At 36.3% G+C, this 15,493-nt stretch overlaps 1 protein-coding gene across 5 annotated transcripts in view; it reads right to left on the bottom strand.

Annotated features, from left to right (window-relative positions):
* Positions 1-15,493, bottom strand: part of HTT (huntingtin) — an 80,341-nt gene that overhangs the window by 49,835 nt on the left and 15,013 nt on the right. The window contains exons 9-22 of one of the 5 annotated variants that reach the window (XM_017820721.1): positions 14,842-15,046; positions 13,940-13,987; positions 10,600-10,680; positions 9,846-10,210; positions 7,914-8,037; positions 7,517-7,635; positions 6,482-6,593; positions 5,802-5,942; positions 4,999-5,157; positions 4,808-4,905; positions 3,720-3,859; positions 2,821-2,884; positions 2,317-2,417; positions 643-789 (exon numbers count right to left, since the gene is read on the bottom strand). In XM_017820721.1, coding sequence (XP_017676210.1) covers positions 643-789; positions 2,317-2,417; positions 2,821-2,884; positions 3,720-3,859; positions 4,808-4,905; positions 4,999-5,157; positions 5,802-5,942; positions 6,482-6,593; positions 7,517-7,635; positions 7,914-8,037; positions 9,846-10,210; positions 10,600-10,680; positions 13,940-13,987; positions 14,842-15,046 — 1,904 coding nt within the window. Of the gene's footprint in view, positions 1-642; positions 790-2,316; positions 2,418-2,820; positions 2,885-3,719; positions 3,860-4,807; positions 4,906-4,998; positions 5,158-5,801; positions 5,943-6,481; positions 6,594-7,516; positions 7,636-7,913; positions 8,038-9,701; positions 9,816-9,845; positions 10,211-10,599; positions 10,681-13,939; positions 13,988-14,841; positions 15,047-15,493 lie in introns of those variants that run through there. The other 4 variants (XM_017820722.1, XM_017820724.1, XM_017820725.1 and 1 more) reach the window with 4 other exon arrangements.

The raw sequence follows: 15,493 nt of genomic DNA, 5'->3' as shown, positions 1-15,493 counted from the left end.
GTCCACAAAGTTCTATTGTTTCCATACTACAGTATATATCTCTTAAGTGACATGACCAAGATCATACAGTAAAAAGGTACATAATTAAAAACTTGTATAACAAACTGATAGGAGCAAAGAGCTCCTATAAACACATACAACTCACACTGTCTATAAGACAAAATATCTAAACAGTAAAAGTATAGCTGGCAGCAAAAATGCAGCAACAAGATCACACTATCAAAATTAGAATTTATTTTTAAATTATAAAAGGAGTACAGACTTCTGCAACCACAATCATTAAACAGTACGCGAAGAGTTATAAATCCAGGTCAACATATCTGAACAATAATGCATAAATACAATTAGCTTGAAAAACTGCACTTAATTGTGCAATTTAATGGACAAGTAGGGTGACTTCAGGATGGAGAGAAGAAACTATTTCAAAACAATTACTCCCTACAATCAGTGTGTCAGCACATCACTAGTAACTCACACATGAGTTTGTTCTTTAATCTGTGTCTGTGGAGCTTAAAACTACCACAGGTGCTCCTACAGGCTAGAAAAAGCCCATGGATTTGCAGGATTTAACTACGATTCTAAGCGTTACAAATTGAAATTTGGGGGTACGTTGCTTTTAAAGCAAGACCAGACATAACATACCTGGTGATAGTGCTCACTGCAAAGTGAGACGGGGGCTGTGTTTCATGCATTAGAAGTTTCAGGTAGACGCTGCTCTGGTCTCGTGCTACTGCCACAACTGGATCAGCCTGTCCTTGATCACAGTTATAAAACAGCTTTGGAACAAGCCTTAATGAGAATTGTTAAAAAGAAAAAGTATTATGGAGGTATTATTTAATATACAGTTTAAAGTACATTTAAAGTACATTTAATACACAGTTCAGAAAGCTGCATGCAATAATTACAAATATCAAGTTGTAAATAAAAGCTGTTTCAAAACTGATTAAACTGAATTCATCTTTATAAAATTGCACTTCATTATAATCAAGGAGCTCAAGTAAGGACAAAGGAATTGTTCCAAACCTATACAAACGACAACAAACACTTTGCTAGAGTACTTCTCTCTTGGTGCTCCCATCTCCCCAGCTATTTTCTCCATTAACATCTGCATCAACCAAACACTAATTTCTACCTGAAAAAGACAATTTTCCACCATCTGATTTCTATGCAGCAAAACCTAAACATACAGTAAAACCCAGTCTTCTTGAACAATGACCTTTTCAACTTATCCAACAGTGAAAAACTACTGTACTCGTTGTAATTTCACAGACAGTACTTCCAATGACTGCCCAGGTTGGATGTTTCAAGGGGCTTCTGCAAGCTTGTAGCAGCTTTCCTGGGCAATTAAGTCTTTTCCACCCCTTAACATACCTGCTGTCACTAATTCAGCATGAAGATACAAGAAAACTCCAACTTGTTACCAGTCAGTTAACAAAATAACTCTGCTTCAAAATCAAGTCCCTCAATAAAAGCAACAAACTCTATGATGCAACAGTTCCAAGACTTCTCTGCTGAGATGTTTCGGCAATACAGTATTTTTTTCTGACCTTTTAAAGTCAGAACTTTAAAAGGTTTTGTTGTCCTTTATTTGTTATTAGGAATGGACAGCAATTAATAGACTGAAAAAACTAGGAAAGAGACTCCTCAGATAGATATCTATATCTAAAACACACCAGGAATTCAGTATTACGTGGTCCCAACTTCTTTAAGTATAAAACTTAAGTCTTGCAATTCTAATAAATAAACTACCAACTAATCCTTACTGTTTGGTGCATTTATGTGTATGGCAACTCTAATCATAGTAGGTTCCAGCAAACAGCTGCTTTTTAAACAAAATTTTCTACTGCACTATAATCAGTGAGCACAAAAGTTTTAAGATAGGCTGCTTGTGACTGTGTGTAAATTACAATGGTTGGGAGTTTGGACAACTCTGTAAAACTGAACATTTCAAGTCCATCAGCTACTGTCAGGATACTGAATAAACCACTTCAGCATGCAGAAAAACATCTTGAAGTCAAGTTGAAACAGAAAGTGACCCTCAGAATGTAATAGTTAAATGTAATTGTAATGATAATGGAAAGCAAAGTACAACTGCCTGATGAATCAAAATGATGCATATTTCAGGAACCATAAAAATGCATGTATTTACCATCTCTCATTTAAACAAATATATATATATATATGTATGTAAGCATGTATGCATGTGTATATATATAAAAAACACCTAAGGGATTATTTTCACTACAGGTATATATTAGTAAGCAAATATCTTTCCTGACAACTTTTTTTTTCTATAAATAAAACCATCATATATACCTCATTAATGAAGCTGCAGCCACATGTCTCACTCTTGGATCTTCATCTCCAAGCAGACATATTACAACATTATCAAGTACTCTCTCCTGAAGTTTTAATAGCTAAAAAATAAGTTGACACACTAAAGTTAATTGAACATTTTCATCATTTGACCATATTGCTAAAAGAGAATTAACAAGTGAGATTTCATCTGTTATACAAGTTTGTAAGACTTGTAAGATCTCTACCTTAACATTGCCAAGCACAATACCTAACTACATAAACGCCAAAATTTTTTAAGTTAAAAAAAAAACCCACAAAACATCCCCCCACAAAGAACACTAAGATAGTTGAATCTCCATAGTAAAGTATACTCTCAATTGTAACAAGTTTTAGAACACATGTCTATTTACACAAAATAAACTTACAACAACTATCAGTGTTGACAATTTAAAAACAAAGTGATGACATTGCACTGGTACCTTAATCCAGAAATACAATATAATGATTGAATAATTTACTTACACCAGTATAATGATGAGTACCTCTGTGCAAGCTCTCAGTTCTTCCTTCCAAGAAGCTGACTAGCCTATGATAAAATAGAATTTAGAGTACATTAGTTAACATTACATATTATTTCTCCATTTAAAGCTCTGAGGGTTCTTTTTATTTATTTTTAAGAATACCCCCGCAGGGAGAATATAAGTAGTAAACACTTTTTGCTACCTAAAAGGTAAGCTATGTGTTAAACTACTCTCTGGCTAGTATAACTAAAGAAAAGTAATCCTTCTGTAAAAAAAACATTATTTACACATTGTGATTGTATTTTTTTCCCATGCATAGAATAATCAGACTATTTTGAAAACATCGTCACACATCCCAAAAACATGACTACTCAGAAAGAGTCCAATTTTGTACAACTAAGGATAACTTGAAAAATTTTCATATAAACATCTTTTTCTTTCAGCTTGGAAGAACCCGTAGAGAATGAGGGAATGCAAAAAAAGGAAATCAAGTCACCTTCATTTCAGTGTAACAGAAACTGAGGAACTGAAGAGAGCTGAAAATGGAGAACAAGTCAGAGACTTGCTCTTTAAAAACACACACACATGGCCACGAAATCCAAATTAGTTTCCAGATGATATGGTCCCCCTCTGATCACACATTTATAGAAGACTTGATACAATAGACCAATGAACCAGAAACAACCTACACAGTGTTAGTAGGATTGGGCTTGGTCGAGAAGCCAATGGTAACCTGACAAAGGAATTCATACATTCCATATATGACTGACTGGTCTGAACTAGTTTTATGAAACCAATTAATGCACCAGAAGAAACTGCTCCATTATGGTTCCAGTTCCCCATACATCTCCACACTTCACATCTCCACACTTTCACCCATGGAAAAATACAAACACTTACCGAAAATCTACCTCTGCAAGTGTTTCCAGAAGTTCCGTCCGTACTAACCAATATGAGCTGTTCTTCAGTGTAAGGAGGTCAACAATCAATTGTAAACCTAGTTCACTGTAACTGCTACTACATAAGCTCATGATGCAATGCTGAAAAGAAAAAACAACTTTCAGTTACATTACAGAAGAGGTTCTCTGAACAGAAGTATGACAGTGATCAAAAAACCCCCTGTTTCATTTAGAATACTAAAAAGAGCTAGGAGAAAGTACCAGAGCCAGGTACTTGCAAGGCCAGACTACTAGTCCATGTGAACTGCTAAAACCTGAAATTAAACCCTGGAGAGCAACGCAAACCTCACAAATCAGAGGACAATCCCCCAAAGAGTAAGGTCTAAAACTCACTGGGCTTAAACATCACAATCACTATATTCTCATCTGTTTAAAAACAGTCTCCTAATTTCCACAGGGTATTTTTAGACAGCTGGTTCTGATTTCCAAAGTTTTTGCGAAAGTCATACCTCTTCATTTTAATGACTGTTAAACTATAGGCACAATGAGTGACCTTTGGAAAAAGTTACAGAACACCACACTTCTATGTTTTATTTAACTACACAAAATGTACATTCTTGTTTGAGGATTAACAAACCAAAAGACTTAGAACATTTCTGCCAAAAGGTATAAAGTCAAGATACATTATATGTTGAAATAAAGAGCCAAAGTTGACTCATGTAAGTTGTCTGAACTCAACAATTCTGGTGAAGTCTTCTAAAAAGCCATAATCGTAAGTGTAATCATCCATGCAACCACCACACACAAACATGAAGACTGCTGAACAGAAGGTTAAAAAGTTGCTTTTATCTGACTGGATTTCCTTCCCTCAGCTGCATCACAAACCCCTCCTCTTTGCATATAAAATCATACTTTCCATACACAAACTATCTACATTTTACTAAAAGCTATGCTTTGCCTCACTGGTCTTTAAGTTGCAATACAGTCAAGTCAGCCTGTGCCTCTCCTTGACGAATTAATTCCCCTGGACCTAGTAATGAATCATATCCCTGTGATCTGTGGTGGTGCAAATAAATTACTATTGCTTACCCTCACAGCTGTACAAGCCAGTTTGCACGTAACAGAGGACTCATCTTTCAAAGTTTTCTGTAACAGAGGTATGCAGTCAACCAAGGAAAAGAGATTTCCTAACAAAACAACAAAAAAAAAGAATTTAGAGCAATGAAACACTGCAATGCTGCATTAAGAGAAAAAAAGACACCCTTAAAATAAATTGTTACCTGTTGAGCTTCTGACATTTATTAGCCATTTTTCCACATCAAAGCGGGATTTAATTAGAATGGAGTTGACAATTGTTCCACACAGAATGGCAGTAGCTCCTCTAATCTGGGGATCTCCATGGTCAATGTAGTTCAGAATATCCGATACATATTGCTCCTCTAAGAAAGTAAGTTACAACTACTTTATTTTAGAAATACTAGTATTGGACTTAACTGATCCCTAGAAATGTTTTAGTGGAGGTCTCAAGTATTAGATAACCGATGTCAGCATATTCAAAATACACTCATCTTAGTTCTACCTTTCTGAGATCTCATGCATTCAATTTAGAGATCATTCACATTATTCAGATCAATGATCATATATATAAAAACACTAGTGATTTATTTCAATCATACATAAAATGCTCTGCAGAAATCTGAGAAGCATTTTGGTCAATATACTAAAGCTGCTGCACACTCCAGGTCCCTGCTGATCATTTGTAAAAGTTACCTAATGGCTTAGAAACCATCTATAAGATGGACTGAAATAAATTAGAAGAAACCATCTGTAAATCAAACAAAGCACTTCTGTATAGCAATTGTACTAAACTTCAACTTTTCAGAAGCCCATCCACTGAAACTTTAACTATAAAAAAAGTACCTCACCACACATGTCACTCACACAGACGGCACGTTCATTCCAATTCATGCAATGTTTGTTCACAAATACTAAACTGGGTTTGGAGTTTTCAGCAGAGATGTTGCCTGACTTACTTGAAAACCCAAACACACTATCAAAATGAAATATGTGAACTGCAACATACCATACTCTTCTCCCATTGCTTCCAGGGGTGTTTTATACAGTTTGCTGAAGAAAGACTCAGGGTGAAGGGCAACAGCTGCTCCAACACAACTCACTGCCAGGGCTTTTACACTCACCCTTACATCTCTGTCAGGAACTAAAGCTGTGGAGAAGAAATTTAGAAAAAAATAAAAGGAGGGTATTTAAAAGCTTCCTGAATTGTTTTTAGTTAAATTAATAACACTGTGTAAAATAAACAGCTTAGCCTGGACAAAAATATGAAGGCAGAGCCAACAGTTCCAGTTTATCAGAGGCAGCAGTGATATATGGCTGCTTTCTTTTTCTCTCAAATACTCTGTATTAGGAATATATTTGAAATTTTCATATACAGTTGTAACATACCTCTAACTCACTTCCTTGCAAAAACACTACATTATCAGAACACATGAGCAAGTAACAGTTTAGAAAAGGGAAAAAAGAACAAACATCTTAGATCAGTCATATATAATGACAGGAAAGTCACCCCCATCCTTGGAGGTATCTAAAAAACATGTAGATGTGGTGCTTAGGGCCTATCACAGAAAAACCCCACCCCAAAAAATTTCCAATAAAGGGAGAAACAGGACAGAGCAAACTGATCACATTTCCAACATTGTACATTGAGAGACACAATGAACCAAGGAACCTTGAAGACAAACTTACCTCCTTTCTCCCCAGTAAGTAGGAAAGAAGCTGACAGCAGTCTGACACAGTGCACTAAAGGGGCAGAGTCTCCATCCGTGTAGTGCCCTATGTCTCCCTTTACCCTGGAGGGCTATTGGAGGCAAAGCACAATTTTTTATTATAGAAAAATTAATCTTCAATTTAAATAAAATATTAAGCACAACAAGATTTAGAAACACTGCACATCCTCAAATGTATATGGGTTGCAATACAAAATGTGTTTAATATATGTTCCAAAAGAAGGCCTTAAAATATAATGCTTTGGAGAAATTTATATCCTGTATCAGAACCAGTTCAATTTTACTACAGAAACATTATTCTACTGATTTTTCTAAACTACCTAGATTTGCTGTTTGCATGTGAAGAGCCTGATAAACCACTTTTTGTCACCAAACAATGATCTTCAGAAACTTCACATGAAAAACAATTAATTGCAAAGCTGTTTCAAAGAAGGCTGACTGCCTTCTGAAGTTTAACATTTAGAATTCCACAGTAGTCCAAGCTGACCTAACTCCACCTGTCACAAATGAAACTCCTTTTGCCCCAGCTCAGAACCAAGTCCAAAGGTAAAGTAAAAAAAATGTGAAGAGGAAACCTGTGGTTAGAACAGCACAAGGCTCAAAGACTAAGACACACTAACTTCTGAGGAGATAACAAAGTTATCTACACAGCTAGAAACCAGCACAAAGGTATTTGAGTAATAAAGTATCAGCGTAGCCTACTAATGCACAGGCAGACAAAAAGGGTTCTCAGCAGTGTATGCTCTGCTATGGCTTTGCTGGTGATTGCATTAAAGATATTGACACTTGTGTATTCACCATATGTTAAATGGAATTCAGGCTATAACTTGGATTCACTAAATAATCTTAGTTACTTTGACCTATAATGAAGTACATCACATATACAGGCTACCCCCATACATCACTAATCTACTTTCATAACTGTAATTTTTAATTTTTTTTTTTAACTTAGTTGTTCTAAACTTTAAAACTCACCACTGTGACTATTTCTTACCTTGTTTTCATGATCACCAGCTTCTGCTGCATCTTCTTTTGATGTAAATCTATCTACACTGCTATCAGAAGGCTGTCTGCTATGGCTCATGGTTTTCAACAGGTGAGGCTGCTGAAGAGCTTTAAAAAAAGGCAATTCATGGAATACCATTTCAGATGCAAACTAAAAGCACTTTAATTAAACTTAATTATACAAACATGAAAAATAAATTAGCAGTGATCAAAACAAGTGATTCATTACAAGTGTTGAAATGTAAAATACAGAATGTATTTCAATCTAGTTATTTGGTTTTTATATCCATTACATGAGTCTTCACTCCCTTGGAAGTGCAGATGCACCTGTACACCTGTCTTAATGGTGTCACCAGTCTGCCTCACCCCCATATTTATCAACATACCAAGAGAAGAATTCCTGAAAGACTCTGATGAATCATCCTGGAGAATATTTGCAGCTTCATCTTCCTCATCCTGTAGCTGCCCAATCTGCATTCCAGAATACTGTCCTTCAGCACCCTCTAAAACCTACACAAATGCAAGGACAGGACTTTAAATAACTTAGCTTAACACACAGTATTAAATCTCAAACATGCAGTGCTAGTAATCTAGAAATAATTTGAAAGCAAATATAAGCCTGATAAATATTAGTGTAAAGCTGTGTGCAAGCACCTCCGTCCTCCTCCAACCTTGGGGCTGTTGGAAGCCACAGTTCATGTGACAGTCTCCTGGCTGAACCATGAACTTGGCTGGTAACAGTGAGAAAGTGGAACACCTGGTGCATTGCTCCCCTGCAGCTCTCCTTGCTCCCTCACCCCAAACATCTCTATCTCAGCAGCTACAAATCACAACCAACACCTTTACTGCCACAAACTGAACTTGTCCCTTGCTGTCAAACTCTCCCATCACCTCACTTGTCCTGGATATGTGAAGTCAAACTGTTTAGAACAAAAAAGGACAAATAAGTTTGTTTAAATGTATTTTAACCATTCTAAACTAGAGACTACTTAAATGGACACTCCTGGAAGAGTTTGACCCTTGGTACCAAGGCATTATATAGGTTGTAGGTATATGGAATGATAACCATAAAAATTAATAACTATAAAATTAATAATAATGATAAAATACAGTACAATTAAAAAAAAAAAACAACCAACATTTGACTAAGTCTATCAGAAGGGGAGATACTTCAGTTACTCCCTGACTTCATAAGCACCTGGAAATTGTTCATTAACAAGCTTGAGACTGGATACAACTCCGGTCAGTTACGAAAAAATAATTTTACTTGTAATTACTGCTTGCAACAAGTGTGCAAACTGACATAGTCTGACAAAGGATTTGCAAGAAATGCATCTTGCCAATAAACAAACCTTGTCAATAAATGCTTACTCACTTTGGCCTCTGCACTGCCTTAATTTAATTCAGAAAGCAATTATCATCACTCCTTTGGTTCTTGAATCCTCAGATGTGCAGAAGTATTTGCTTATCATAATTACAAATTTACTATTCTTTTGTAGTGGTAAGAGATTATTACTCTTCCGAAGTTACTATCAGAAAACTTGAGCCAAAAGTTTGACAGTGTTTGAAAAAAAGCTTAGGAAATTCAAGTTTTCCCCTTTTTGCATTTTCTGCTCTGGCTCCCAGTAATTGTATTGTTGCTGTTTTTATTACAACCTCAAAGTATACTTGCCCAAGAGAGACAAATGTCTTAAAATAGCTATACTGTATGCACATTTCAGGTGTTTATTAGATATGTAACTGTTATATTAGTAAATCATGCAGTATTGGCCCATTATAGGAGAAATCCTTAAGATGGAATAAAAAGGAAAAAAGAAGATGAGTTGTGTTGCCAACTGAAAAAGCACAGGCAGAAGGCAGTGTGAAGCAGTAGGTTCCAAAAATATTCTTTTATCATTCCAAATAGACTGTTCACCCTTTAACACTTCCATTAATCCTCCTGCACCAAAACAATTATTAATATATATATACAAAATGAATTATATGCTACTAAGAGAATATATTTATGTCCAGACTTTGATATAGCCATTCTTTCAGTGAGCGACAATCTGTTAATGCCTTCACACGACCTGCCCAGTGAGCACACTGATCACAGCTTTCTAGTTTTTAATTATTGCTGAAGTGAAAGTGTTAAAAGGAGGTCAAGCTCTCCAATAGGGGTGTGAGCTGCTGACCTTTCCACTGTTACTAGCTGAGGATTGAAAAGTAGAAGACGAGTAAGGAGACGAATCCAAGTCCTGGCCCTCCACGGAAGAGCTCTGAGACATGTCGGGCCCCTCAGTAGAAGGAGATCCCCCCTCTGCCCGTTGCACACTTACAATTTCAGAACTGTCCGAAGGGGTTACAGCAGAGTCTGGACCTTCTGTAGTAGTCTGAGAGCTATCACTAATTGGTGAGGAAGCCTGTGTACCATCATTCAAATCCATAGTGGCATCTGACTGGACAGCACTGATCTGGCTGGAGCTTCGACTCAGCACTTCATCTTCTTCCCCTTCAGTAGCTGTACTTGTCAAATCACAGCTTGCCAGGTCTACAGAGTCTGACTGCAGCGTGTGCTGAGAACGTGGCTGCTCAGTAATGATATCATGTCCTGTAGGGTCAGCAGCTGAACTCCCCACTGACCCCGCTGTTGACACACCTGAAGAAGAAGCCAGTTCACTGGTTATCTCACCCTTCACAGAGGCTGCAAAACACAGACATTAATGAGTCAATCAAGTGTTTAAACTCTTGATATGGACACCACACACTAAGTCACATATTAAACTAGGCTAAGGAAAACATGTAACTAAACAGTTAAACTACAGGTAGGGAAACAAGCATCTGTAAGATGCCACTCCATCTATACCAGTGACTGAATATTGACAGTCTCCCCATCAAAAAAAAATGCAGTCAACTTCATTAGGTAAGTATGTTTTATACTCAGCAGTATTTACAGTTTCAGTTTTGTGAGCACGTCTGTTGAGTGCCCATCCACTTCCTTATCACCATAACACATCATTTATATATATATTTCACATAGAGCAGTAAAAGAATGTATTTGTTAACTGCACTGCTAAAGAGAAAGGCAGGTACCTGTAAATGATGCAGTGCTGACATCAGATCGGGTTTCAGAGTCATCATCCAAACCTTCTTCTTCACCAAGAAGTATTTTACCTGAGAAGTGATATAGGAAAAAAATTTAGTTTTCCAAAATTATAGTCAGTTCGAACTGCTGAAGAGTTGCAGACATTTAGATGTGAAATCTATTTTTTAAAAAGTTTGTTCAAATAATTTTTCATATCTATGACAGGTAATAGATGGAAAAAATAAAGGAATGAAGAAAGTGAACATCCAGTCCCTCACTATCTGATCACGAAAGAAACAGCAGTGACAAGGAAACAGGTCAGTTTTATCTAACAGTGTAACCATTCAGGAAACTATTTACAACCTTATTAATTCTAGTTTGTTTTTGTGGACTATATTTAAGATCCAACTAATTTCATCAAGTATGTCCTATTATTAAGGACTGGATACCTGGCATCTGGATGTCTGCCCTCAACTCAGATGGACATAAAAGCACCACAAGTAATAGAATAAATAACCTCTTCCTCCTTAAGGCTAAGAAAATTATCAAAGACTGCTTGCAGTTTGGGGCTTGGAACTCCAATTATAACAGAATGGAAAATGCCTAGGGGGAAGAGCAGTGCAGAGCAGAAGCACAAGACAACATAAGTGGGACAGGGTGATGAACCATGGACAACAGCCATTAAGAACCAAGGATTACTAAGGCAAAAAATCTTCAGAGAGGCTTCTGCCATAAGAAACTTGAGAACCAGTTATAACATGATCACCACAGAGTTCTCTTGCTCACAGAGCATTATCTATTTAAATTACAGGCAGTGGAAAGAGAAAGATACCTGCAGATGCACAACTGTCTGGAAGCCAACCAAGGACACAACTGCACTGAAAAGTCTGTCAATGGGACAGGACATAGAGTGCAGAGGGAGCTGCTGAGCCCATCCTTCTGGATGTTGTAAGTCACTCACTGAGACAAGGGGACTCACAATAAATGCTCTGAGATAGGACTGGTTTGCCATTTTGAATATACTGCACTGGTAGTCTAAGATTCGCCATGCAAGATACCGATGTCTGGATAACATTAGGTGAATTCTTTTGCACCTCATTCAAATTATCAGGAGGCAAAAAAAGTATTAACAGGTTTTTGAATGAATTTCTCTTTCACAACTGCTTTCATACATAGCAGTACCACTGTAGAATTATCTTCCTCCAAAATGAATGGTTTATGCTACTCAAACCTGTAAGTAAGGCAGAAAAGTAACCACAGCATTTCCATACACGTTGTCTGTAAAATAACAGTAATTGAGAACTACATACTCCTATGACAGAATAAGTAAAATTATGCTAAGAGTTCCCAACAAAAAGTATGAAATATAATATATTCTTCTCTATTATTTCTCACATTTACATCCATTTCACTGAAACAAACCAGGATATTCTTCTGCTTTCCACAGCTGACCACCTCTAAAAGTAAGTGAAAGAGGAAGGACGCTGAAAAACAGTCATTAGGCACATTAGGCTTTGTATGTTTAACTGAGTATATAACACAAGCAGCAGTATACTTTTCCACTATTTGATTAAAAAAAAAAATAGAAATCAGTCCTAAGTTGCAGAACACAGGCTTTCATTTCAAAAGGAGTTTTCAGCCTTTTTTGCAAATAATCTTCTGAAGCTGAAACATAAACAAACCAATAGAGGGCAGCTGCTCAGAAGTGAAGTTGGTCTGACACAGTAAGACTGCAAAGATGTGGAACACACAGATTTCTATAGATCAGCCTCACTTTACACCCCTACACATAAAGGAGTAGTACAGCTTGAGAAGTCTCACTCATTGACTACTACTCTATATGACAGTAGACTGTAAAATGACTTCAAGGAGAAACTGGGTATAGGCTTGGATTTTCCCTCCTTTCTACAATGGAGAGCAGCAGAAAACAAAAGATTCACAATTCAAAATTAAACCTGAACAAAGCACAAAATCATTAAGAGATTTCTTCAAATTTGTTTATGCCACTGCTTCAGACCACAAAATCTTCATACCATAATCTTCAGAAAGGATAAAAGCTGATGACTCATACATGTTTTCCCACTGAGTGAAGCAAAGATTAGTGTTTTAACAAGTACTTAAACTGAATTTACACTGTTATTAAAACTTCAGAGTTATACAGAACACTACTAACAAGTCAAAGTATCAAAATGATGATTTACCATTTTTCATTTACAAATGTTATGTGGTGTTATTCTGATTTGTTACACTGTGTCTCACCTTTGGATGCTGCAGCAATATCTACTTTCAGAACACCCATTCTTTCAACCTCTTGTTTCTAAACTAGAAACTACCATTACATTCATAGGCGTTATTTTGTTCAGCTTTGGCCACTATTTCACATCTAGGTATATTCTTACAGCATACAGGTAAGGTACTTAAAGCATTATGACATTCCTTGCCCACAGAGATAGAAGGACATACTTGGAAAAAGTATAAGCTATAATGGTCCTTCAAGTTTATATAATCTGATTTTGTCTTAAACTATTTTTGCTCAAAGTTTTTCTTTTCAGCATTGCACATCTCTCTCCTTACCAACGCTTGCAGTGACTGCACTACACTCACACACATATTTTCAGTGCAGTAGCAACATTTTGCTCATCTACTGCAGGTGTCACTCAGCTGTATCTAGACTGGTTCTGTCATAGTAATATGACTGGTTTTAATCAAAGTGTAAGCATATAACTAAATATGAAGTACTGTCATGCACAAACTGGGAAAAGAATACTTCAGAGCAAATTGTATTCTTTAAAATTCTGCTAAATGAATTACCTATTGAAGAAAAAAAATAAAATATACACAGCAAGACAAAAGATGTATAGAATTAATCATCAAGAACAAGAAATTAAAAAGCATGCAAACATACACATGCATTAGTGAATTACAGAGGAAAAAAGAAAGCAAGCCTAACAAAACCAGGAAGGTTAAGTATTTTGTGAGTTACATTAAAGATTAAATATTACCATCAAAAAGAAGCATGCCCTGTTCAGAGAGTTTATTTTTTCCATGTGCTCTTTAGAAGTGAAAACTACACCAATAATCATCACCATAACTTTGATGGTGAACTACAGCAAAAATAAAATTATACTGCTTTAAATAATTTTAGAATATCTTGATTGCAATATCAGAAATTGCATCAGTATTCTTTTCATATTTACAGTGATTAAGCTCAGCTGATAACAAAGGCAGTTGTGAATGAAGACCCAAGTTCAGCAAGACAATGAAGTGAGGAGGGGGAAGAAAAAAAAAAACAACCCTCAAAAAATCAGGAAGGAATGCAATTAAAGATTTGTTTTTGAAAATAATCACCTTTATGCTTTCTTGCAAGAACAGGGCTGCATGAAGACCCCCCTCCAGCTGCAAATCACAGAAAGTAACACATCAGGGCAAAGACAGAGCTACTGAAATCATGAAGGAATTCTAATAGCCACAAATGGGAAGGAAAAAAAAAACCAAACAAAAACCAAAACCCAAAGCCAGGAAGAAATGGCAATTTCTTTGCTTTTGAAGTCCAAGGTTTTTTGACCATTTGCCATCAAATTACTTTGAATTTTCTATGCCACTTGAGCAAAGTTTGCTTTTAAAAACATGTTCTAAATTTCCCTGCTATGATTGCTTCCAGCTAATAATTTACCTTTCAGTAGCAGCAGTGTTGAATGATCTGTTAGTTCAATACAGAAGTCCCTACAGAAATCCAGTCAGAGACTGATTCTTTTGAAACAAGTAAGTAGCAGCTAAGAGAATTTTAAGAACATGCACTTCACAGACAAGAAAGCTGATAGCTGATTTTAATAGTTATTAATAAACTTAAGTTATGCTTTCATTTCATGCTGGTTTTGGTATTCGACAAGGAGCTCTCAGTTAATATAAATTCTGATTAGGTCAGCTTCAATGAATTGCAGTTGTCAGATGATTGGTAAGAACAACACTAATTTTTGGATGAAAAAAAATCTGTCACCATATTTAACTTGTTTTGTGTAACAAAAAAAAAATCAACACAAATTAAAGAAACCTCTGAAGTTTGTCATTACTCAATGAACTCAGTTTAAGGAAGGAGGGAAAAAATACTTACTGTACCTCAGGAAAAAAGAAAGCCATGCATAACTTCATACATTTTATTTTATCCTTCATGCTTTTGGCTAACACTGAGAACTAGAGTTGATGACGCACGTTCATCTCCTTTTACTCAAATTACCAAAAATATAGCTTACCTATAAGTTCCACTATGCTCCCACTGCGGCTCCTGCTGGCAGGCTCATCTTTGGATACACTGACCTGAGCAATGCCCCCTGAGGTGGTCAGAGCATGGAGGAGTTCAGGTGGGGGAGTTCTAAAGAGCTGCTGTAGTAATTCTAAAGCTCCAGTCACAACATTATGGTCCTGATGTTGGGTGTAATGCAGAGTCAACTCATAAACCTAAAACGCAACAAAGTACTGGAGTAAATTATGAAGACACTGCACACTACATGTCTTGTCAGCTACAACATTACATTTCAGTGCTGCATTAAAAATAACTGATGTTTGCTATATCTGATCTTCACCATACTCTTCCAAGGAGAGAATGTCAATCAATTGTAGCCATTTAACTGGCTTTTTGGTAGAAGTCCATTGTTTCTTTTTACTGTTACAGAAGGAAGAATCGCATCAAAGAGCACCACAATAACCTCCTAGCTCCTTTGGGAGCAGCTAACAAGTACTGCTGATTCATTTTTCTGGGATTTCTCGTCATTACTTATCAATAACTCCAGTCACTGGATCAACTATCATTTACCAAGATGAACAGGAATTTGAGAAAAGCATTTAGAATGTTCAATATCAAACTAATGCTGGATCAAGATTCATTTATTTTCCTTCCAATTAGTA

Source organism: Lepidothrix coronata, unplaced genomic scaffold, assembly GCF_001604755.1.
Source record: "Lepidothrix coronata isolate B3197 unplaced genomic scaffold, Lepidothrix_coronata-1.0 Scaffold85, whole genome shotgun sequence".
Classification (NCBI taxonomy): Eukaryota; Metazoa; Chordata; class Aves; order Passeriformes; family Pipridae; genus Lepidothrix; species Lepidothrix coronata.
The sequence above is the reverse complement of the archived record's forward strand: the minus strand, read 5'-3'. Positions and strand labels throughout refer to the sequence as shown.